The 22,311-nt window shown below is 51.3% G+C and overlaps 10 protein-coding genes across 11 annotated transcripts; 4 read left to right on the top strand and 6 right to left on the bottom strand.

Moving 5' to 3' along the window:
* Positions 1-1,122: 1,122 nt before the first annotated feature.
* Positions 1,123-2,506, bottom strand: H257_11280 (hypothetical protein; the record flags this gene model as incomplete). The annotated part of the gene is made up of 2 exons (XM_009838175.1): positions 1,123-1,482; positions 1,844-2,506. 2 exons carry the CDS (start codon positions 2,504-2,506, stop codon positions 1,123-1,125), a joined length of 1,023 nt encoding a protein of 340 aa, XP_009836477.1.
* Positions 2,507-3,251: 745 nt separating this feature from the next.
* H257_11279 (hypothetical protein) lies at positions 3,252-3,579 on the top strand (the record flags this gene model as incomplete). Its single annotated transcript, XM_009838174.1, has 2 exons — positions 3,252-3,257; positions 3,304-3,579. 2 exons carry the CDS (start codon positions 3,252-3,254, stop codon positions 3,577-3,579), a joined length of 282 nt encoding a protein of 93 aa, XP_009836476.1.
* Positions 3,580-3,744: 165 nt separating this feature from the next.
* H257_11278 (hypothetical protein) lies at positions 3,745-5,592 on the top strand (the record flags this gene model as incomplete). The annotated part of the gene is made up of 6 exons (XM_009838173.1): positions 3,745-4,211; positions 4,271-4,549; positions 4,600-4,709; positions 4,993-5,327; positions 5,376-5,468; positions 5,545-5,592. 6 exons carry the CDS (start codon positions 3,745-3,747, stop codon positions 5,590-5,592), a joined length of 1,332 nt encoding a protein of 443 aa, XP_009836475.1.
* Positions 5,593-7,286: 1,694 nt separating this feature from the next.
* Positions 7,287-9,672, bottom strand: H257_11277. Of its 2 annotated transcripts, none has more exons than XM_009838172.1 (14): positions 9,547-9,672; positions 9,428-9,494; positions 9,229-9,369; positions 9,045-9,183; positions 8,735-8,982; positions 8,593-8,674; positions 8,474-8,517; positions 8,391-8,424; positions 8,245-8,343; positions 8,135-8,191; positions 8,013-8,081; positions 7,834-7,950; positions 7,717-7,779; positions 7,287-7,652 (listed from the first exon to the last, which is right to left on the bottom strand). In XM_009838172.1, the coding sequence occupies exons 1-14, from the start codon at positions 9,638-9,640 to the stop codon at positions 7,386-7,388; spliced, it is 1,521 nt and encodes a 506-aa protein (XP_009836474.1). In that variant the 5' UTR covers positions 9,641-9,672; the 3' UTR covers positions 7,287-7,385. The 2 variants fall into 2 exon arrangements, with proteins under 2 accessions (XP_009836474.1, XP_009836473.1); XM_009838171.1 differs by having other exon boundaries at positions 8,391-8,400.
* Positions 9,673-10,974: 1,302 nt separating this feature from the next.
* Positions 10,975-11,860, bottom strand: H257_11276 (hypothetical protein; the record flags this gene model as incomplete). The annotated part of the gene is made up of 3 exons (XM_009838170.1): positions 10,975-11,289; positions 11,442-11,519; positions 11,603-11,860. 3 exons carry the CDS (start codon positions 11,858-11,860, stop codon positions 11,077-11,079), a joined length of 549 nt encoding a protein of 182 aa, XP_009836472.1. The 3' UTR covers positions 10,975-11,076.
* Positions 11,861-11,969: 109 nt separating this feature from the next.
* On the bottom strand, positions 11,970-13,089 carry H257_11275 (hypothetical protein; the record flags this gene model as incomplete). The annotated part of the gene is made up of 3 exons (XM_009838169.1): positions 11,970-12,356; positions 12,537-12,582; positions 12,635-13,089. 3 exons carry the CDS (start codon positions 13,087-13,089, stop codon positions 11,970-11,972), a joined length of 888 nt encoding a protein of 295 aa, XP_009836471.1.
* A 220-nt stretch (positions 13,090-13,309) lies between these two features.
* On the bottom strand, positions 13,310-14,834 carry H257_11274 (hypothetical protein; the record flags this gene model as incomplete). Its single annotated transcript, XM_009838168.1, has 4 exons — positions 13,310-13,624; positions 13,736-13,813; positions 13,868-14,223; positions 14,471-14,834. The coding sequence occupies 4 exons, from the start codon at positions 14,832-14,834 to the stop codon at positions 13,310-13,312; spliced, it is 1,113 nt and encodes a 370-aa protein (XP_009836470.1).
* A 1,010-nt stretch (positions 14,835-15,844) lies between these two features.
* H257_11273 (hypothetical protein) lies at positions 15,845-17,162 on the bottom strand (the record flags this gene model as incomplete). The annotated part of the gene is made up of 3 exons (XM_009838167.1): positions 15,845-16,486; positions 16,534-16,694; positions 17,129-17,162. 3 exons carry the CDS (start codon positions 17,160-17,162, stop codon positions 15,845-15,847), a joined length of 837 nt encoding a protein of 278 aa, XP_009836469.1.
* A 202-nt stretch (positions 17,163-17,364) lies between these two features.
* On the top strand, positions 17,365-18,931 carry H257_11272 (hypothetical protein; the record flags this gene model as incomplete). Its single annotated transcript, XM_009838166.1, has 2 exons — positions 17,365-18,157; positions 18,189-18,931. 2 exons carry the CDS (start codon positions 17,365-17,367, stop codon positions 18,929-18,931), a joined length of 1,536 nt encoding a protein of 511 aa, XP_009836468.1.
* A 1,244-nt stretch (positions 18,932-20,175) lies between these two features.
* Positions 20,176-21,294, top strand: H257_11271 (hypothetical protein; the record flags this gene model as incomplete). Its single annotated transcript, XM_009838165.1, has 1 exon — positions 20,176-21,294. The coding sequence occupies one exon, from the start codon at positions 20,176-20,178 to the stop codon at positions 21,292-21,294; it is 1,119 nt and encodes a 372-aa protein (XP_009836467.1).
* Positions 21,295-22,311: the final 1,017 nt, after the last annotated feature.

The raw sequence follows: 22,311 nt of genomic DNA, 5'->3' as shown, positions 1-22,311 counted from the left end.
AGGACGGCCATTTGGGATGGCATGAAATGAGTACAGACCCATGGCATTATTGGAGGCTCGGATGACATCACCGAGGACGTGGTAATCGTGCACAGACCACGCGAGGGGAAAGCTATAGCATAGCCGTCGTCCGTAGAATGACCCACAGAGAGTAAGTTGAACTTCAATTGAGGGCAATGGATGCCAAACGTGAGGTGCAAAGCACGGGAACGCATCGGAATCGTTGTGTCGGCGGCAGACATGAGGGTTTCCATAGAGATGGACCCATAGCCAACAACGGGGAGTTTGTACCCGTTTCCAACGGTGAGCGACAAGGCACACGGTACATACGTGGCGAAGTACTCCTGATGGGGAGTGCATGAGCTAGTAGCTCCAGAGTCCATGATCCAATGCTGGGCAAGAGTAGCAAACTTGCCAGGTGGCTATACGACGGAGGGGGGGAGGTCAGGATCACCGTTGTTTGGCGCACATTGTGTCAGGACGACCTTAAGTACAAATTGCTTGTTCGAATCCACAACCACATGAAACGGTGGATGCGCCACAGTGGAATCCACACCACGTGGTGGCAAAGCAAATTTAATGCGCACAGGGGTAGCTGGTGGGGCGTCACTCAGCGAGGGAGGAATATCACGTGATACCGTAGGGAAACTCCGTACATGTTCAAGGGCAGGTTGGCTGGGCAAATCCCAGTGGTTTTGAGGGGGGTTCAAGCGAGTACGGATATGAGGAGCAATGTCGTCATTTGTGACGGGGGCTATCAAAGCCATGGGTAGTCCACCATTATGGGTAGTCCACCATTCGGCCTAGCGGTAGCACGTGCAGACGGATCATTATCACAAGGTGAGTTGGTGAGTGGTGGAGAACGCCGCAGGCGCTTCGAGGGTCGATCATCGACACTGAGGTCTCGTGAGCCACAGGAAAGGCGGGGTGGTGTGGGACACTTGACTTTGACATTCGGTGCGGCTAGTGCTCGAGTACGGACCGGAGATCGACTGCTACTTGAAGGGTTGTCACAATGACGCTCGGAGGGCGCTGAATCAGCACCAATGATGCGACCACGTTTGTCGAGGCCCATGCGTTCACGACGACGGCTGCGACCACGGTTGTCGGACCTGGGGGTAATTACATCCTTACGGGCTGTGCTACTGTCATCGAAGGTTGAAGTAATTTGATGGCTGCGGCCACCGTTGCCGCTGTCACGCCAATTACTAGTGCGATCTTCGCCACCACGACCACGACTTCGACTTCGAGTAGCGGCTCGTTTGGACGGAGGATTACGTCCACGTGGGGCACCAGCATGTCCGCCACCGCGCCCATAGCCATCATCCCGGTCCTGGTCGTCACGACGTGAATGGTCATCGCGACGGGGGTACGAATATTCCGCGAGGACAAACGCCGCGCGTTTTTCTTGCCGTCCTTGTCAAAAACGTCTTGGGGGAATCCATCGGGCTTGGTGCCGTGGGCATAATCCGAAGCCAGGGGCTTGCAATTGGTTAGCACATGAACAGAATCGCCACAATAGAAGCATGCAGGTCCAGGGTGATTATAACACTTGTGGTGGGCATACGAGAGTAATGAGCGTGACGTGACTAGCCCAACCGAACTAGAGGCAGCTTCGACGACAGTAGCGTTGATAAGGTGCGAGCGAGTGTGCGCCGAGTCGGCAGTTCCATGTTATCCAAGTGCAAGCGAACGGAGGTGTCGCGTCGCGAGTGCGTCCTTGATGACCGTGTCGATGGATGCAACGGAGCAGGGCTGACCCGATGCCTTGGCGTAGCTCGATATATCACAAATGAGGTCCCAGATTTGCTTGTCGTCTAAAAAATATTTCCGACAGTTTTACCATGTAATGGTTAGCCCATAGAAATGCATCGTAATCGGACGCCGCGATCTCCAGCGAGGAAGGGATCATGGCAGCACGATACTGACTCGCGATGGACTTGACGTCGGCCAAGAGAGTGTCCAGGCAGTCACCATCGTGGTACTTGATCTTCTGAGATTGGGCATTAAGTACCGCAGGGTCACTGGTGAGTGGGTTATTCTCGAACCGAGATACAATTGACTCAAAAAAAGTAAAAGGACAGGAAATGTTGGAGAACAGTTTCCGCAGGGAATCTACGATCGACGAGTTTAGGAACGTTAGCGCCAGAGCACGTAGACGAGACAGCGCCTTGGTAGTTTCCGTTTTCAGAGTAGCACTCTTCACCGATTGGATGTGAGTAGCGATCGCCTTATGTCGCGCGGTTAGGTCATCACCAGTAAAGTCCGCGTCAACTGAGTAGAGTTCGAGGTGCTTAAGCTTGTCGACTTGGACATCGACATCGAGGATACTCAATATAGACCGCTCAAGGTCCGCAGGCACGTAAGCCTTATTGAGGTAGAATTGAGTAAACTCATGGCCATCGGCTTGGCTAACAAACAGCGGCTTCCATTCAAGAAACGTTCTGTTCTGGTCGTCCAGAGGAGGACCATTGTAGAGCGGCGCAGAGGTGGAGTGAGGGCTCATAACCTGTCAAGAAGGGGCAAAGTAGGCCCAAGCACTTAGAGGAAGGTGGGACAACGAGTCCGATGGTAACAACCGAGTTGAGCGAGGTGTCCAGGAGGGCAAAACGCACGACAGGAAGAAACGAAGAGTGAATTAGGATAAGTGGTGTGGAGTATTTCCCCTACCCTACTGGCAAGCACCTGGCAAGCTACGAGGAGATGGCCGCTGATTGGTCAGAAACCGAAGCGCACATATTAGGACATACCCCTTTAAGTGCGGGTGACAACATCCTGCAAAGTGCGCTCACTTGACAATATACAGTAATTTATCAATGTGGTTTTATAAAATATCGGGTAATTCTATATTATGAGAAACTTCTCGTCCAGCCTATGTACTGTATGGGCCAGCACAAGGTGCGAAAGGTGATAGGATGAGTTCGTTTTGTTTTTGACATTGGCCAAGCCCCTATAAATATTGATATTGATATTACGCTGTAAAGTTAGAATCACTCAGCTGGCCAAGCCCCTATAGAGGTGAACAATACAGAGGGTGCGTGTATCATTTTGAGCACCAATCGTGCATATCACCAAACGTCCTATCGATTATGCCTCTTGTCGGGCGGGCATGTAGGTCTGTCTGTACCTACAGTTGGCTGTGCTACTGGTTACTTGGTGTTTGTGTTCTTCACTAATTTATGGGTTCGTGTTAAGTACGCCTGGGGTACTTCAAGTTCGCGGACCTCCAGAGATGCACCCATAAAAACCAAATGGCCGTATGATACACGCACCCTCTGTGATTATTCATTCACCTCTATCTAGGTCGCGGCCGCCTTGGTCTCGTACATGCAGAGTGGGCACCACCAGGACATGCTGGACACAGGCTGCTTCATCAAGGCCGAGTTTGAACAGTGCGAACCCCCTGTGTTGCGCAGCCGGTACTTGCTTGCGTCGCCTCGGGACCTCGACCGGTACGTGGCCGAGCACGCAGAGGCCATGCGCAGCGACTTCCAGGTCCACTTTCCCAACGGCATCATCGTGTGCGAGCGATCGACATGGCGTGTGCTGGTCACTAGCCCTACTACAGTAGTAATGTAGAAGTATAAAGTAGCCAGGACGACATATCTCGACCAGTTCTAACTGTCGCATTGTTCTCACCAACGGTGCCATTTGGGATTGATTCCCAGTTGTTCAGTTGGTCACTTTGGTATTTGTCGTCTACCAGCACAATCCACCCCACTTGCTGTGCCGACCTTCTAACTCATGTCGCCACGCCGCCACTCCTCGTCGGCATCGGTCACCACGTTGCATGTGCCTGTGGCCCCAACGGGTCCACCGCTGGCGGCGCTGCTGGTGCACGTGCCCGGACGGGTAATTGTGCGAGGGTTCGTTCCGTCGCAAGGCTCTTCCGAAGATGTAGAAAACGCGGCAGCTAACGCCGTGACCATGGTCATGTCTGGTTCCTTCAAGCTGAAGGATCAAGTGGTGGCCACCACCGAGGCGTGGCGCAATGGTGGGCTAGCAGTGCGCATGTATTTGGCTCGTTCGGCATCGCCCAGTCGGTCGAAACATGATGCCAATGCTGCTTATCATCGAGGCCACCGCAACCACCATGTCCATCCTCCCTGGAAGGAGTCATCGGCAAGAAATAGCCGCGGCGACGACGACGACGATGATGATGATGATGTGGGCTCGCTACTGGTGGAGATTTCGGTGCCCCGTCCGTTGAGGTTCGTTGGTGCCCCATCGGAAGACTTACGAATAGCTTATGATTTTCTGTCTTGTGTAGCTACGTGGAATCGATTGCCGAGACTGTGATTGATCAAACAGCGCTCTCGACCAACGAAGCGAGTCATATGGGGCTCGTCGCACTCAACAACTCGCTATATGTGACACTGACACGACCAAATTGGACGATGGCGTCGCTGTCCATGTCGAGCTTTGGCCACGGAGTCATTCAAGTGGACGCCCCTCGGATTCAAGCGTATGCGATGATGGAGCTCAAAGCGTCGGGGCCAGAGGCGATCGTGGCTGTGGCGTCCACCCACGTCCAAGCCGACGTGATGGAGTAGTACAAACCAATCCCAAACAGGAACCTGAAGTGTATCTATCTCGTAGGGCGACCGCCAATGGCGCAGGGTCGGTGTACTTGACCAGCCGGAATGTATCGGTGCGATCGCTCAAGAGTACGATGGCTGGCGAAGGCGTAATCAGCTACTTTGACAATGGTACTGCTAACGTTACTACATTCCTAAAATGTTGGACTTTTACCCAAATTCTCCAAATATATTTATTGTAACGTTACTGTATGTTGTATGTAAACACTGGTCTTATTAGAATCACACTACTTTAGGTCTCACACGAATTAGATGTATATGAGTGCTTCCTGCCATGTGTATGCCCAAATTTGGTTGTACCGTACTATTCTCCATGTATCTCCAGTGTAGCAACTAAACACCAGATTCGATATATATATAAATATATTCGACGTCGTGACTGGATGGCTTATAGGAACGTGTGCCATCCACGATGTGTCGATGCTCAGCAGTGGCCAAGTCCATGCCGGATCTATGCATTGCTACGATACAACCGTGTACTCTGTCGGGTCGGGGCATGTTGTGGTGGACGGGGGGCATTCCCTTACATCCACAACCATTGGCGTTGGCCGGCTATCGTATGTCCAGACGCTGCCAGACAATGTGGCCCACGTTGGCTTTGCCCCCCGCGGTGGCATCCACCGATATCACCCCGGCGATGACGCGGGGCCGTTGAAGTGGGACTTGGTGCCCGCGCCGCCACGCCACGAACCAAAGCGGGTGATTGTGCTCGGAACGTTGCCCTCGACCGTACGTAAAATTGAAGGGGGGGTTGAAACCTCATAAAAGGGGGCGTAGGCGGTCGACTTGGAAGTGTTGCCCCCCGCCTTGTCATTGGCCATGGATGCCGAAGTACTTATGGGGTTAGCGTTGATTGTGGTGGCCCCGATGGTAGTTAGTTTTATGTCGTTGTCGGGATGTCGACTGGGGTTGTTTTCGTCTCATGGACGGATTGGTGGATGTGTAGGTGTTGTGGACATATATGCGACGCCGGTACTACCAACGTATCGCGTAAATATTGCGCCCTTGAATTAATTATGAACTTGCACATCTTCGAGTTGTTGTAATAATCCCGAACGACACACTATTACTGCACAGATATTGTCAAATCGATTCGAAACTTGTTTGCCATTTGAAACCCTGACAATCCTCGTTGGCAAAACTTGATTACTGCGTACTGCGTAGTAGTACTATTTACTACTAACGTACAGTGATCTGAAGAAGGTCACTGGTTCGATCCCGGGTATCCTTTTCATTTTTGAGTCTCTAAATCAGTGTACATTTTCCTCTTACCAATTAATGGCGTATGTGCTAATTCATGAAGTAAAACTAAGCCAATCACTGATCCCAAAATGGAAAAACACCAATCACAGAACAAACCTCTGAATATCTATACTCGTAGCCATACAACGCCGAAGGTTAAAATAATACGTCAACAATTGGGAGACTTCCAAAACCGGTGCAAACTTGTTTTGAACCCACTGTGGTACAAAAATTGTTCGTACTGTGAGTGACTATTATTGAGCCGATGCTGAAAAGCTTCGATTAAAACTGACTCAAATTGGTCAGCCATTGAAAAATGCATAGCTGTGATTGGATATAATAGGCCAATCAAAACCTTGTACAGCTTGACAATGTCCCCCAACAAGAGCATGGCAAAACCATCACGAGGCAAAGGATGAACAGACCCGAGGTCCACGTGATTTTCTTGCCGTCGACGCACACCGGTCCCCGGCAACGCAAGGAATCCGGTATGCATGGTGCTGCATTAATTGACTTTGTTATGAAAATGCTGCATCACTGATGCAGCATTCCGAATTAGCGGCTTGAGATGCATGAACGGCGCACCACTTTATAGAAAGTTTATACTATTACAGTGTGTTCAGAAATTAAAGACGCACCTAAATTTTCTCGAGTTTGTCATGATGCCATCCCATTCCCCTCTCTCGGCATGGTGCCCTACTATCACAGGCGTATATAAGAGTATCCCCTAAGCGGGTTTTCACCAACAGATCTGTTTAGATCGTGCAATCTCCAAATTTATCATTTCGAGCTGTCCAGAAATTATAGACGCAGTTCTGACAAATCACAAAATTCATCCCAATTTTAGCCAATCAAGTGTCAAAAGAGCAATCCACATTATTACAGCACTGGCGGACTGACACGTACACACCATTATCGACATCATTTGTCACATTCAGCGTATTACTACGTAGTATTATGCATTCGATTCGAAATTGGAGTGGGTAGTCCAATCGACCCAAACGCAGACAATCGACTAGCCAATGAAATATCTTCAATCCTAAATCCCAACCAGTGGTAGTCCGGCCCAAGGCTTGTCCTAGTTGAATTATTTATATTCAATTTTGCATATGGTATACTAGTACATTGTATGGTATACAATTGTGCTTTGAGTTCGATTTCTCAAATACACAGTCCAAATTTGGGTGAAAAGGACAATAGTAGTACAAGATTTATACTCTCAAATGGACTAGAACGAATCGACTGCCAATAACGTTAACGTTACGAATGAAGTGTCTACCAATAGAGCCCCAACGACCCACTACAGGTACTGTATCCTGCAGAGAACAGTACGAACAAATAGTAAAGTAGTACAGAGCTGTACTTCCAGGGATACCACTACAACTACCGATAACCAACACTTGATTACCTGTGAGTCCAGAACCACTGACTTCATAGCGAAAGCTGTCCTACTATCAACTTATATTCAAATATATTCAAATGCATAATATCAATACAATCCTAAGTATTTGGAAATGGCATATGTGTGTGGAGTACGCGCTTTGGTTACAATTCGGGCAGACTCTGCGACAGTTGGATGAGGCGCGACGCAGTTGTCTGCGCCAAGCTGTCGATGCGCCGTAGACTGTGACGGTGTACACTAGGTAGCACTGGCCATTCGGACTCGGATGCCGACCCCCTTTCTCCCCCCCCCACGTGGTCTTGCCATGTCACGATCATGCCCTGGACTTCCCCCTTTAAGCCGGGGGACGCCGCCACCTCGTCGGACATTTCGACGGCGTGCAACGTTTCGTCGATCAACGACCGACTTGCCTACGATATATGTTTCCTTGTCAATACCGCCGCCCCGGAATTGCTTCAATAGACAGACGACGACCTCTGGAAGTTCCAAAATACCATACACTTGCACATGCATATGCACGAGGCGCGTAACGACCAGCTACAGACACAATCGATGAAACAGATTTATAGACAAGGGAATGGGGGGGTGTACATGCAGGGAGGGGAGGACGACGAGAGCTGCCAGCGACGATGTGAAAAATGAAAGGAGGTGGTCGATGGAGGGCGGATTGATCTTGGTCACTTTATGCACTGCTTCGAGGGCCGCAAGCTAGAACAACAGGATACTTTGATTTGGTGTCGGACCATTGTCTTATGTATTGTATGTATTACACAAAGGCGAGGGGTGGAGCTGATGGATTGCTGTGCCAGTTGCAAGAGGAGTTGCACCATATCGGGAAACTACAGTAGCATAGCAACGGTGTGGCAAATCATCGCAACGAAAAAGGACGTACAATGTTGTGGGATGAGTCACTGGTCGGGTGTTCAGGTTCGGCTGCGTCGTCGTCGTTCTAGGGGTAGGTATTCGAATCTAATGGACTGACTTGGTAGATCGAACACCCACCATGAGTTGTGTGAGCGTGTGGTGGAGCTGCCAGCAGTACTGCTTGGCCGCGTCCAGAGCAATGCGTTTCAACGCGGACACAAGCACCAAGACAGGTCTCTACGACGAATAACTCAACACGAATATAAAATGATGTCGAAAGGTACCACATTCTGGCTACATCGCAGGGCAGTTCGAGCTCTGCCATCAACAAAACAAATAATACGCAAAATCGATCGAATGTACGCACCGCCTTGAAAACGTGAGCTTCCAAAAGATGTGCCCCCCATTAAGCTACAAAGTCAACAGGTTTAACAACAAGATCTCGTTGAACTGTCAGTTGAATATATGGGGGTATCTTTCCGTCACCAGGATTTGAGATTGGGTCGGGTGGTGCTCCATGGCATCACACACTAGGTCAATTCCCCCCCAGTCCAGAAACAAAGGTACACTATACACATGACATGTGTCAAACTTGCCTTTGATATACACATGCATATATGGTGTGTACTTTCTGGATTCTTTGAGCAAGTGAAAGAGGGCGGTGGTGGCGTCTAATTGGATCTCCACAGTGTGGGGCGACTGGTTCAACGCTGCCAGCAAAGGGGGGATCAGACTATCGTGGCTCGATAATGTACTGGTGTGATGGGAACCAAAGGGGGCAGCGACATCTTCTGGGGGGATTTGGTTGGTGTGGTGCAATTGGTTGGCCAGGAGGGATTCTAGCTGGGACTCGTACGACTTGCATTGGCTTTTCAACTATAGCCATATATATTCATATATCGTGACTATGGCGCCCCATGAAGGTGAAGATGGCAAACCTCTGCGATCCGGTCGTGTGCGGCGCTGAGCTCCGAGTTGAGCTTTGCGTTGGCTTTGAGCAGCGTCAGCTTGGCGTCGCTGTCCTTGTTCTCGGCTGCAGCTTTGTCGTTGGCAAGGCTTTCAATGTACGTTTCGTATCTGCAAGAATTAACCTGTGAATATGGTCGACACCGATATTAGTACCGCCTCACGTCACTCTTGAGGTCCTCGATCACGAGTTCGTGGTCTGCCAGTTGCTTGGTGAAGGTCAAATTCGCCGTCGCTGCCTCACGCTTCGCCGTCCCCAATTGATCGGTTAACTCTTGGAGTTGAACATCCAGCATCCTAGGCGTTATTAAACTAGTATGTCAATAATGAGCATCTGTGACGTGGTATATTGTACGCTCGCTGCAGGAATTGGATTTGGGTGTCGTTCAAGTGGGTCATCGTAGCAGACAGTTGGGCCAAATCTTGCCATCTGGGTCAGTTATTTGAATACTAGTAGCGGTTAGCAACACGTACTGTGGCGCTTCGCTTTGGAGGGCATGCCGTCCAACGAAGCGAGGGAAACCTGCTTATCAGGCTGTAGTTTCTTCTTCTTCTTGGATGGCGCCATCTGCGGGGAAAATCGATGGACGCAGCCGTTACGAAAACGGTTACAGATGCCAATTGACGGATGTGAAATAAATTCCCCCAATGTCATTACAGATAAGACCATTATTGCTCGTGCATGGTACTACCTGGGTAGTATTAGTACTTGACAGCACATATTCGTCCTGACTTGAAAACATGTTCAGTCTACAAGCAATCGGGCTCGACACTTTTTGTATCGTTAAATCAAGGAGTTGCCTACTCGGCCATCTGGTACGAGTCGTAGAAACAGGCATTGATGAAAGTGTTCATAGTATTGATTCATTTACAGTGCGTACGAACTTTTGAGACTATCGGGTCACACATCGCCAGGGTAGTACAGTAGTACCTATTATGACCGAAATCCACTTTGAAAAAGAAGACGACCACTTCGCCTTCGTGGTGATGGTATCGTCGCCGCTAGCTTTTCCAGTACTTTTTCCAGCGATTTGTTGCTCAAGCCACATCGCGACATGATATTGTTCCGCAGTCGCGGCTTCCCCGATCGCAGTCACGACGTCCAGACACGTTGACGTGGCGAATAAATATTTCACCACTTTCAAATGACCCGCCACCGCGGAACTGGTCATGGCGCGGCGTGCATAGAAAATCCCTGAGCACTTTTCTTGAATGAACTCGAGGACTTGCAAGTGTCCATTGGAAGCTGCGGCATCGAGCGCTTCCACCGTCACAATATCGGCGTTGGTGACATGTACGATCCACCGAACAAGGTCCAGACGACCTTCGCATGCAGCACTTGTCATGGTCGCCGCCGAAATAGGCACGGCTTGCAGGCTCAGGAGCTGGAAGTGGCCTGCCTTAATGATCGCATAGGCGTCTGTCCACCCCTTGCCTGGTTTTCCACGCATGAACATTGTGATTTCGAGAAAAAGACAGCCAAAGATCACCCCATGGGGCGAATAAACCGTGCGGAACATGCTTGGTAATTTGAAGAATTGTGTCCAATCGGTTACGTCGGTTTCAGGCTTTGACCTGTAGCAACTGCAGCCCCTCCACTGCAGCCCCATGTAATGGTACCAACAAGTCAGTATACCATGTCACGAAGAAGTACGAAGATAGTAGAGCTACCATTCAATGATGCACGTTCGGTTAGCTGAATCTACGCGAGATATTCGGGCTACGCAACCCAACCTCCCGGTTATACGAACTCCCATTATCCTGCAAGGTAGTTAATTTACTTAATTTCGGAGTATCAGCGTGTCGACCCACGCAAATGCTGACTTGTATTAATGCTTTGGACATCGAATAATGGGGGGGGGTGCACAACCTATCGGAAACAACATAGATAATATTATCTATTACTAGTATAGATGGATGGTTCGAATGTTCTATTTAGCCAGGGCAATGGCGTTTCGAAGATGTCGCGGGACGATTCCTGCGGGGGCGGGTTAAGCGCACGCCTCACCACGACTTGATGTCCATGACAAGAATATGGTATTTTGTTCGATACGACACGAGGCCATTCAGGAGCGCCGATGCCGAGTCAATGCAATACACGTGGTTTTCATGTAGCCGGTCGTCCCTTGCAAACAAATACTTGGCCCCGGACGACAGCAAGAGCGAGTCGGTAGGCAAGGCGTGCGCTGGTCGATTCCAATGCCACAGCGTCGTCGCCTCCAAACACATGACGTTTCACCCGCCAATGATGGCTATTCACATGTACAGCGGGCGTGTTGCCCTATGGCGACGATGCCGCTCGTGCACACGAGTTCAAAATCCATTTGGTCGATTTTGCACGTGACTCAAAGAGACTCGGAATGCATGACGGGGTCGGCGATGGAAAAGACAGCGGCCACCGCCCACACCAGCAAGCTGCTTGAGGTGGCATACACCAGAGTGGCATGCTTTGTCCAGGGCATCAGCAGATCGTTTAGAACGTACACCAGCCAAGTGATTTCCCTGGCACTGAGAATGGCCTGTGCCAGACCAAGTCGGTCACGACAAAGTGGGCGACTTGGTGGTCCCGTCGCAGCTCCACCGTCGCCGTACTCAAGAGGCAGACCGAGGTGACCCCCCGCAGCCGCAGCAGCGGCCGCCCGATCCAGACGATGCCCACCACGCAATTCAGTTCCAGCAGGTTGGAGCTTTCGATGTGGCTACAGCTCACCAAAATGTACATGATGACCAGCCCCGTGACCCCGAGCAGCGCCCCCGTCACGTACACGACGCCTGTGAGCGCGTACATGGCAAACGTGGTTGGGACTTCGTGGTAGTTGATGGCTGGGTGATGACCTGGAGCAGCGACACGTCCCCATCAAACCGCACGACTTCACGGACGTCTGTCGCCCAATCGCTCAGCACCATCCAATCAAACATGTCAAACGACGGGTCTTGCGGGTCGAATAGCGCCGTGGTAAAGAGCTCCAGGGCGCCCCGTCGTCGCGCCGGCCGTATTGGATCATCGACGGCTGCAACAGTGCCACGTCCGCAAAGGCAGCGTCGGCCAACATTTCTATACTCTGGACGTGTCTTCGTCGTGACGAATCGTTGCCTGAACGCGACGCTTTGGCCCATATACGTGTCTTGGCGGGCCCGGGGGTAGCTTCGTTGGCACAATCAAGGGCAATGTCCTCATTTGTGGCCCTTTCCAGCTTGGCGGTAGCGGCGGCAATGAGAACGGCATCTTTCATGCGTTGAAATTCCATGATCAGCGCTTGGCCACACGACCCGCCACGAGATGTCTACTCCATCAACCCCGTGTACGCTGGGTTGCTTGGGAAAAAGGCTTGATACAACAGGTTCCCCCCAAGGAGATTCCATCTCGGGTTTTCTCGGTATACTTTGAGAAATGGCATGAAGTTACTCTAGCTCGGCTTGGGGATGATGACGTAGCCAATCGCCGCCGCTTCATTCGTAGCGACCGCTCGCTGGAGTATCTCGAGCCCAGCTACAAACAGGCGCTTGGCCCTACGCGACCATCATGTCCACAGCCCCAAACGGCCCAATCGTAGCTTCAAACAGTGTGAACGCTTCGTACAGTGGCGTCCGCATCGTTCTATTACGAGCCATCACGTCCAGCATGGTCATGTTCGTAAAGGCATACGCTGGACTGGTCATCAACGCGCTCGACATCAACGACGCAACATGGATCATATCTGCGCTACAGAGCATGAGAACCACGCCCACCATCACATACACAACCCACGACGCTTCCCCCGCCACCACCATCGTGGCTAGAGTCGATCGAGGGGTGAATTGAAGCGCATTGACGGGGGCGTGCCCCTCCAGAGCCACTTGTGTCGAACTTAACATGAGCACGGCCGTAAGCCCCCGGAGGAACAAGAGGGAGCGGCCCACCCATACGCGATTGAACCGCCAAAGGTTGCGACCGACGATGCGGTGCCCATTGAGGCAAGTCACCAATATGACTGCCACTGCCACCGCGACGAGAACACTCGACACGTACACCATCATCACGTACACTATTTGGTGTCGCTTTGCGTGTCTGATGTGGTGTCGCTGCCTGTGACCAGCTGCAAGTTGCTGTATATGTCCGACATGAGCGTGAACGACGCCACGTCTCCTTCGAATCGCACGACTTCGTGTTTGTCCATTGCCCAAGCCAACAAGATGAGCCATCCTAAAACGACTAGTTTACGTCATGGGGGGTCAGCAGAAGCTGCTACAGGGTGATCTAGTCGTTGGAGGACGTGTTTTGCGCGTACTGAAAGAAATGGATGCCTGGGAGTTGCCCAACGACGTCCGCCACGACGACGGGGGACGGCAACAAGGGGCCAAGGGCGTCAACGATTGCTTTCGCCTGGATGAGCGCAGCGTCACAGCCGTCACTCGCTTGCAGGGCGCAGATGCTGTAGATATCGATAGCACCGCTGGCAAAGAGGGCAAACACCAGCGCTTGGTTGGTCGCGATGATTATAAATTGGCTTTGGGACCCGCAATTATCATAGTACGACAGCTGTTTCTGGGGAAACGACGTGGGGGCGTTGTACTAGCAGAACAAGTTGCCCCCCGCACACAGCAAGTCGTCGTCCCCACACGCAAACGCGGGGGGCAACGGAGTCACCTCCACACGCTCTAACCAATCCAACGACGTTCACACCGCCGGGTTGACCCACGCTTGGCCAAACAACGCAGTGTGAAAGTCAGTTATCAAGGCCAAGAGGGGGGCTGGGGGGGACTACGAACGCATCCACCGACCCAATGGCCCCAAATCGCGTCGAAACGCATCCACCTGGTCGACATAGTTGCCGTCGGCGTCTTGCATCCCATACGGGTCTTCGATGGGCAAACCGATCATGCCAAAGTGGTTGTCCGATCCTCGAATTAGACTCGCGTTGAAGTAGTAACATGTGTACATGTTGTTGAGGAAGTTCCAGAATAAGATCAGTGATGTCCACGTGCCATACACGACGGGCAGCGACTTGATGGCGCTTCCGAATCCCAGCGCATTCTCGACGGTTTCCGTGATTCCAACAACGAGCTGGATCTGCCACGTCAAGTCGTACCTCGTGTCTTCACTTCGCCGGCGATGGGAAGCTGCATCGCGTAGGTGGGACGGTCGTTCAACCACTGGTGCCCCGCTGGCGTCTGCGACAACGTCGCGACCACGGCGACGTCCCACCACGCCTCAGAAGTAGCCCTCCAAGACCTGCGCAACACCGCCAAAGCCGCGAGGGTGTACGCGCATTACTGTTGGCTGGACATCGACCGCCGCTGGGACATTCCGCACACCAGCAGCCGGTCTGCGCGGTGTCATGATCGGTACCGTGACAACGCGGCGGCATATATGGAAGTGCTGCTGCGCAATGTGATCTGGAGTGAGTTTCTGGCTGACGCTCGGATAAAAAAACGCGGCGGGAGTAGGCGGCGGCAAAGTCTGCCTGCATGACGCTTGTCGGGTAGTCTTTGGGCACGGCAGCGTCCGCCGAGAACAAGTCCACGAGCGGAATTGACCGGACGCCGACAATTTGGTGTTGACGACATCGATGAGAAACGTCTCGTAGCCACTGACGTTGAAGTGGAAAGTTGTTGGACGGCGTTGGGCTGAGCAGAAACATGTACCAGACTGTCCCGCACAGCGTGAGCAAAAGGTATGCGACGCCGCCGTAGAGTTCGGCGCGCTCTTGGGTGGTCACGGGGGTTGCCAGTCCCGTGGCGACCATCACGCGGTTTTTGGGGCTAGAAGTGGGGGCGATCATGCAGCTCAAGTGCAGTCAATTGACAAGTGACCACTCGACGTGAAACTGAGGGGGCTTGACAGTTACAAACATGGCGTAACCGCCGTGGGCGTTTAAAAAACGGGCAAATATTATGGTGAATTTCCCAAATCTGCCCCGTTCGCTGAACCTCGCTCGTCTTTTGATTATCTAGTTACCAAATAATTCGTACAAAGTATAAGTTCAATAGAAAGAATAGTGTAACCCATCAACAAAGATTAGGTTCAAATCAACCAATCAATTGTCGCGGTGAGGTTCAGAGCGCGGTAAGTAGTGCGAGATTCGATTGCGCGGGATTTGGAAATTCGTACCGAATCTACTATACAGCTTGTTACTTTGCACGTGACGACATCACAGTGTCACAAGCGTCCAACGTCAACGGGGCACAATACCTCCCTTCCTCCACTCTACCGGGTACTTTTATCCTGCTAGAATACCATAATCTCTCTACGCCTAGGAAAGTGAGGCATACAGTATGTATTATTAGTATCATTAAGTGACGTAACCGAGAACGGTTTCAGACAATCTACTGAATCCTTACATTTTGGAGGTTTGAAACGTTAACTTACTGTAATTGGAGGAGGTGTTCCACTGAAGTCATCAAACCTAGATAGGAATCGTTCGACTGTAGTCAAAGCACTCAGTTTGCATTCATTTCGAATACCATTTAGAGTAGCGATACAGTAATAAAAATGCCAAATTGTAACCAAGTGCTTGGTTCATTGGCCTTTAGGTGACCGTCCGCCAGTTTAATGGCCAGCAAAGTTGAAATGCTAAGGGCAACACACAACTAAATTTGTGGCTGAAACAAATCCACACACAGGGGGGGCGCCTCAAGAGCGAGTGTCCGCCTGTGGTTCGACACCGCCGGTCGAATAGATCGTAAATTGTGCATGTGTGTTTATAGTTACGGAAATCCCGTACGACATTATTGCCTCAAGGGGGGTTATTCTGACACCGTTTCATATGCAAATGCATCTCATGCATGCAACTTAGCGGGGAACGCATTGACTGTACCAGGCATTCTTGACTTGGCATTGATCTGACGACTTGCATGTCGTGGCTCCAGTGTAGCCTTGACCTCCGCATTTGCCCCATGAATCTACGACGCCGCCACCGCTCGATGTACGCTCGATGCATTGGCTGTACCATTCGCTCTTGAAAGCACACATGTAGCCTTCGGTGCATGGAGTGGGGCCTTTGAATCGCTTGCCACCACACTGTTGCAAGGGCTGCGCTTCGCTACCACCATTCGACGATCGATATTGAGGGGCTAGGGTCATCGAAGTTGGCTCTGAACTGGAGGGATTGTAAGCGCTGGGGGGCGATGGTGGTGCTATCGAAGATTGTACCACGGGGGGAGTATAAGCGCTGGGGGGTTTGTACGGGCTAGGGGGCGAAACCACACCTCCCCCGCCGACCAACGGAACACAGTTCTTGTACACTTGCCACGACGACGTATGCATGGCCAACCACAGGAAAAAGAGTCGTTTGGATCCGTTGCAAGTTGCCACGTTGATAGGCATGCCACCGTCAGGGATGTTTCGGGCGCAGTTTTCATTCGAATATACCCTTCGCCCCCATGTCCCCACTTCACGACGCCGTCCGCTGGTAAAGGCTGCGGTGCACCGTCGCTACGGGTAATGCCACATTCGCCGCAGGTGTTTGCTTGGGAATCCACCAGAGCCTTGAGGGATGAGTACGACGACTTTTGAAATTGATGGGTGAACGCAAACACATTGTTCTGGGGGGAATCGTCGCATTTGTCCCCTGGCAGCGCCTTGTAGCCGTCAATCGTACCGCAATAGTTGGTCAGGTCAGCCACGCCATCAGCATCGTGGGCTTGGGGTCCAACAACACACCATGGCCATGACTCCAGGGGACAGACGCAACGAGAATGACGAGGAAAGTTGAAAGAGTTGTTTGCACCATCATCGCAAGAAAATTCGAATTATGGGTGTAGCAAAGCTGCAATGTCGCATCTGTAAAAGGGCTGTGTACGATACTACGACTACACGGCGAAGAATACATGACATTGGCCATTTATGAGGCTATCGACGATGGTTTTGACCTTTGTTCTTGGCATGTAGAAACTACCTAAGCTGAATACACGAGAAGAGGCATGTTGTCGTTCAGTGAATCGCACACTGGCTGCATATTCTTTTATATAGGAGTTGCAGATGTTGTATCCAGCCCGTCGCATGTGCAACCACTGACTGCTGTGTTTGTCAATGTCTTACTTCAAAGTATTAACGGTTATAATAGCAGTTTCGTACTCAACTCGACGGGCGATAACGCACTGCAGAACATTCCTTGGAAGGCTAAAACTTCCACTGGTGATCACAAGAGGCTACTCGTATTAATATCGACGGACAAAAATCTCTGCGGGTACATAACAGCGTGCGACCATGCGATTGTTGTTCATTCGTGTAGTGTCTGGGATATCGGGCTTTGTTGCCTTTCTAATCCCGATGAACCAACATCGCAAGTTATTCATTTTCCAATTTGAAGCATGCGAGTCACTCCCTCGATCCCCGCGATTTCACTTGTGATGGCTATCGCATTGGTGTCACCAGCGCTTGGCTCACACATTTGCGCCGCTCTGCCGCCCTACTCGCTGACTAACGCCGTGCAGCAGCACCCTGAACTCCAACAAGCGTACGACACCGTCAAGGCGAACGCAGTAGCGACTTGGTACACTGATCGAGGCTGGCCCAGTCAAATCCCAGACCTCCTTGCACAGTGCCAAGGCGACATTCCGTCCATTGTCATCTACGGTTTGCCAGACAAAGATTGTGGCGACGGAGGGTTTTCCCAAAGCGGTGACAACAAAAACGCCGACATGTACCGCACGTGGATTCAAACTTTGGTCGGTCAAGTGGGCCAACGCCAAGTCATTTACGTGCTGGAGCCCGATGCAGTGGGGCTGGTCGCTGCCGGGGGATGTGGGGTCCAGAAGGGGTACTTGCAGAACTTGAAGGTGGCGGTGGGGCTACTCGCGTCAAATGCAAATGCGCACATTTACGTGGACGTGGCATCCTGGGCCGACCAAAATCAAGCTGTGAATGTCCTCGTTGAGCTCAAAACCGCTGGAAGGCTCAAACGGAATCGCCATCAACACTGCCAACTACCGCCCTACCAGCGAGTTAAACGACTTGTGCCAATCGTACTCGACGGCGACGGGTGGGTTGCATTGTGTCTTGGACGTGTCGCGCAATTTCAACGGCTCGCCCCAGAACGAATGGTGCAATGCTCGGTCGGCGGGGATGGGGTCGCCCCCCACAGACGCTACCAACCATCCTTTGGTGGACTATCATTTGTGGATCAAAGTACCAGGGGAAAGCGATGGCGAGTGCACAGGGCGAAGTTCCGATGCTATGGTCGGACCCGCGGCCGGTCAGTTCTTTTTTGATGGCTTCAAGTCATTGTGGAACCAAGGCTACTACGTCGTGACTATGGGTCTCCCGAAGATTAGGGAAGGCGGAGTTTCGAAAAGTTACACTGCGCCATCTAGCTCGACGAGCCCCTCGCATCCGTCGAAGGACTCCCCCGAACCAACGTATGAGGGCGTTAAACTCTATGCCCAGTGCGGAGGCTTACGTTACACCGGGGCTACGAAATGCAAGCAAGGGCTGGACTGCCATCGGTGGAATGAATGGTACTCTCAGTGTATCTCCCCCGATGTTGGACGAATCCCTGCCAAAACCAGTGTCGTGACATCTCCTGAGTCTACGAATTTCACGGACCCTCCCATCACGCTCCATCAAGTTCCAGCGTGGCATCCATGTGGAGGCGTTAACTACACTAGCCCCACAGAATGCCTCGATGGCTATGAATGCAAGTCAACCGACGACGATCTGAGCCAATGCGTTGAGCAAGTTGTGGCGGCGGATCAACGCATCGCAGCGTGGCAGCAGTGCGGTGGGGTGGATTACTACGGTTCATCTACTTGCGTTAGCGGCTTTGTGTGCAAGCCAACGGACGACAACTATAGCCAGTGTGTGGCGATAGCTACGCCCACGTCTGTAGCCAAGAATCCTGCCAGTCATAGGCAAAGTGAACTTCGAGTACCAGCGTGAAAGCAATGTGGGGGAAAGGAATACGTTGGGTCAAACCAGTGTATGGATGGATTTGTATGCAAAGAAACTGACGTCGACTTTAGTCAATGCGCAAGAGTATAATCAAGTCGTTTTGTATGGTTACGATGAGTGCGTCGTGATGTTGTATCCACCATGAAGACATTTCATGGATCCTTCTTATGGACAGGGAGATGTAGGAAATGAACGAAAACTCGCAATTATCTCGCATGTCGACTAAGTCTGTCCTTCATGCAACATGCTAACGTTAACGTTACTTCAAAATGTTCACTTCATGTGAACACGAGGATGTTGGGATGCAAGTACTGTACACTTACATGTGGAAATTGACATGTATACATGCTGCGCTCGCACATGAGCGCAGGTGCGGAAAGTCCAAGCGCAGGTGGTCAAATTCTCGGGAGCGACGCATGGAGGTGAGCTGAAACTGTGAGATCATGTACTTCTCATGTGTAGGAAGATAGTGCATGCAAGCATTCTAACCTACTGTACGTGGAGTACAGAGGACGCAAATGACGACGAATTTGTAGGTTTTTTCGCGCACATGCGTGCACATGCGCATGAGATGCCGCTATGTATAGTTACGAGATCATTATATTTTTCTAAAGTGTTAAACTTGATCTCCATACAAAAATGAGTGTGCCCCCCGTCGTACTTTCCCCAGGTTCTCTGTAGCTGCCATGGTGCAGATTGTGATGTGCACATGCGCCGTGTAATAGTCTACAAGTGGTATGCGTCCCATCCCTCGTCGTTATTCCTAGCCTATGTATTCACCCACCAAAGTTCCGCATTTTGCTCATATCGAATTTTTCTCGCACATGTGCACATGCGGGATGAAACGTTTTTTTCTGATATAGAACAGGTAGCGAACGGATAGTAAAATTCTATAAATATAGGTAAATAAAATGTATGGCTCAGGAATTAAATTTCACATCCTATCCGACAGCTGGCAGGCAAATACCCGGTTTAACCCTGCAGTTTGTCAAACGAGCATGGGAAAAAGCGACGAATCGAGTCAGCAAATCATCACGGCAATAATGTCCGTTTACATGTTTACGGTTAGTGGATCGCAATGTCAAATGTTCCTGCATCTCCCGGAAACTAGCGCGTCGTGAGTGTTAGCTTTCTTCGAACCCACCTTCTTACAGGAAAAGTCGTCGGTGTAAAATAAATACCGCGATCATAGACAACCCTCGACTCTGTCGTTCAGATTTGATTTTGCGATCATGGTGCACCTCACTCCCCTCGTCCTTGTCTTCACGTTGGCTGGCTCCGTTCACAGCCACGGCGCCCTTCTCGACCCGCTGCCAACATGGAACACCCCCTACAGCGACACGAGTCAATTCTGTGGCACGATGGAAGGGCCGTCCGTGCTTCCCGGGGCTGCGTACAATACGAGCCCCCAAGACAACGCTGCAGCCTTTACTCGACAATTCCAAGCATCGTCGTTCAAGACCCTTCGCGACCTCGTGCTCGCTAACCCCAGTACGTGTGGCTCGTGTGGCATTACCAACCCCAACGGCACCCCCCGCCAAATCAACGCCGACGGCACCGTGAAGTGGGCACATGGCTCGGAAGGATTCATTTCGTCCCACGAAGGCCCGTGCGAAGTGTGGTGCGATACAGATCGCGTGTTTCAAAACGACAATTGTGCTCGCAACGCCGCAAATGGAATTGTGAAGATCGACGTGGCCAAATGCAAGCGAGCGATCCACTTGGTCGTGTATTGGCTTGCCCTTCATGTCCCCACCTGGCAGATTTACTTGAATTGTGTCCGCCTCGCGGGCGATGGAGGAGCAGCAGCTCCAACCCCTAGCAACCCCCAATCTGCACAGCCTAGCTATCCGTCGGCCCCACCGAGTTACCCAACTGCCGCACCAGGGCAAGGACCACCTTCTACCGCCCCCGAATACACGTACTATGTTGAACCAGGGTATGAATCATACTCCCCTTCTCCCCTAAACCCGTCGGCCCCCTATACCCCCCCGGCCTCGATGGCGCCTCCTTCAAACCCATCGCCCCCATATGCCCCCCCTCCCTCGATGGCGCCTCCTTCACCATCGACTAGCAGTCCTCCCTTGGCTCCGCCGACAAACAGTGCCGTCGCCGCCTGGGGTCAATGCGGGGGTCAACAATACAAAGGACCTACCCAATGCGTTACCGGCCAAGAGTGCCGCAAGTGGGCAGACGCGTACAGTCAGTGTGTACCCCAAGACAACCCATCGGGCGACTTGAAGACGTGGGCTCAATGCGGCGGCAAGGCGTACAGCGGACCGACCAAGTGCAAGTCCTCGGACACGTGTATGTCGAAAAATGACTTCTACAGCCAATGCATCCCAAAGTAGAAAAACTCTGGTCGAGGCAAGATGACGTTTGTAGGAACCACACTGTAGCCGCAATGTAGCGAGCCCCAGGATACCATGCATCATCTTTAAATAGTAAACGACGACGTGAAACTAACGGTACTTGTACAGAGTGCACTTTAGAACGGCAGTATATTGTGGGCGACTTGCCCAATGTAGCAGTTCCTTTCTCGACGTACTGTCCGTGGAGTATCTATCATTTCTTTCTGGACACACTGACCTTGAAGTATCTTCTTCGAAGTATATGGACGACACACACAGTACCTTTGAAACACGACTCTACGTTCATTCATGTGATGATGTGATTTCGACTCAAAGTTATATTTGTGTGGATGTGGTGGAAGGTGTACAATGGTGGGATTTACTTTAGAATTGGGCGGAAGTGCTGAGGGTAGGAAAGGGTACAGTAGGTATGGTTAGCACTAGGGGCGCACAGTGTCGGACGTACAGTAGGACAGGTCACTCCAACACAAGGTAGGAAAACCAAAAGTGAGATTATTTAGGAGAACAAACTACTCCGAGTGTACTACGTTGTAGGTACATACATATGTAGGTACTGTAGTACTTCACTGTCAGGCAGAAAACCGGGCAAGAGGAGAATACTGATTGGCGGCGAGTTGGTTTTCCTACTGATTGGGTTGGCAATCCCTGACGCTAGAGACACATGTCTCAGACTCGGCAGTACTGACATAGCACTGGGCACGTACAACCTTTTCGCCGTCGCAAAGGAACGTGCTGGCCAATCATAGCCAGCTTTGTTTCGGTATATCGCTCGTCCATCCAAAATAAAGTCCAGTCTCACGGCTCTACATGAGGTAGCATTTCACTTCCAAGTTCATCGTATATTCTAGCCTGCATTCTACTTGGATTCGGCATTGCATCTTTGAAATGCCAAGCGCTCACAATTCAATATTCACTCGACCATGCATTCCACTACTACCTACCTCTCGGTGACGCTGTTGGCAGCCCTCATGCCCACTGCTACTTTGGCTCATGGCT

Source organism: Aphanomyces astaci (genome assembly GCF_000520075.1).
Source record: "Aphanomyces astaci strain APO3 unplaced genomic scaffold supercont1.33, whole genome shotgun sequence".
Classification (NCBI taxonomy): Eukaryota; Oomycota; class Saprolegniomycetes; order Saprolegniales; family Verrucalvaceae; genus Aphanomyces; species Aphanomyces astaci.
This window is presented reverse-complemented; position numbering and strand designations above follow the sequence as displayed.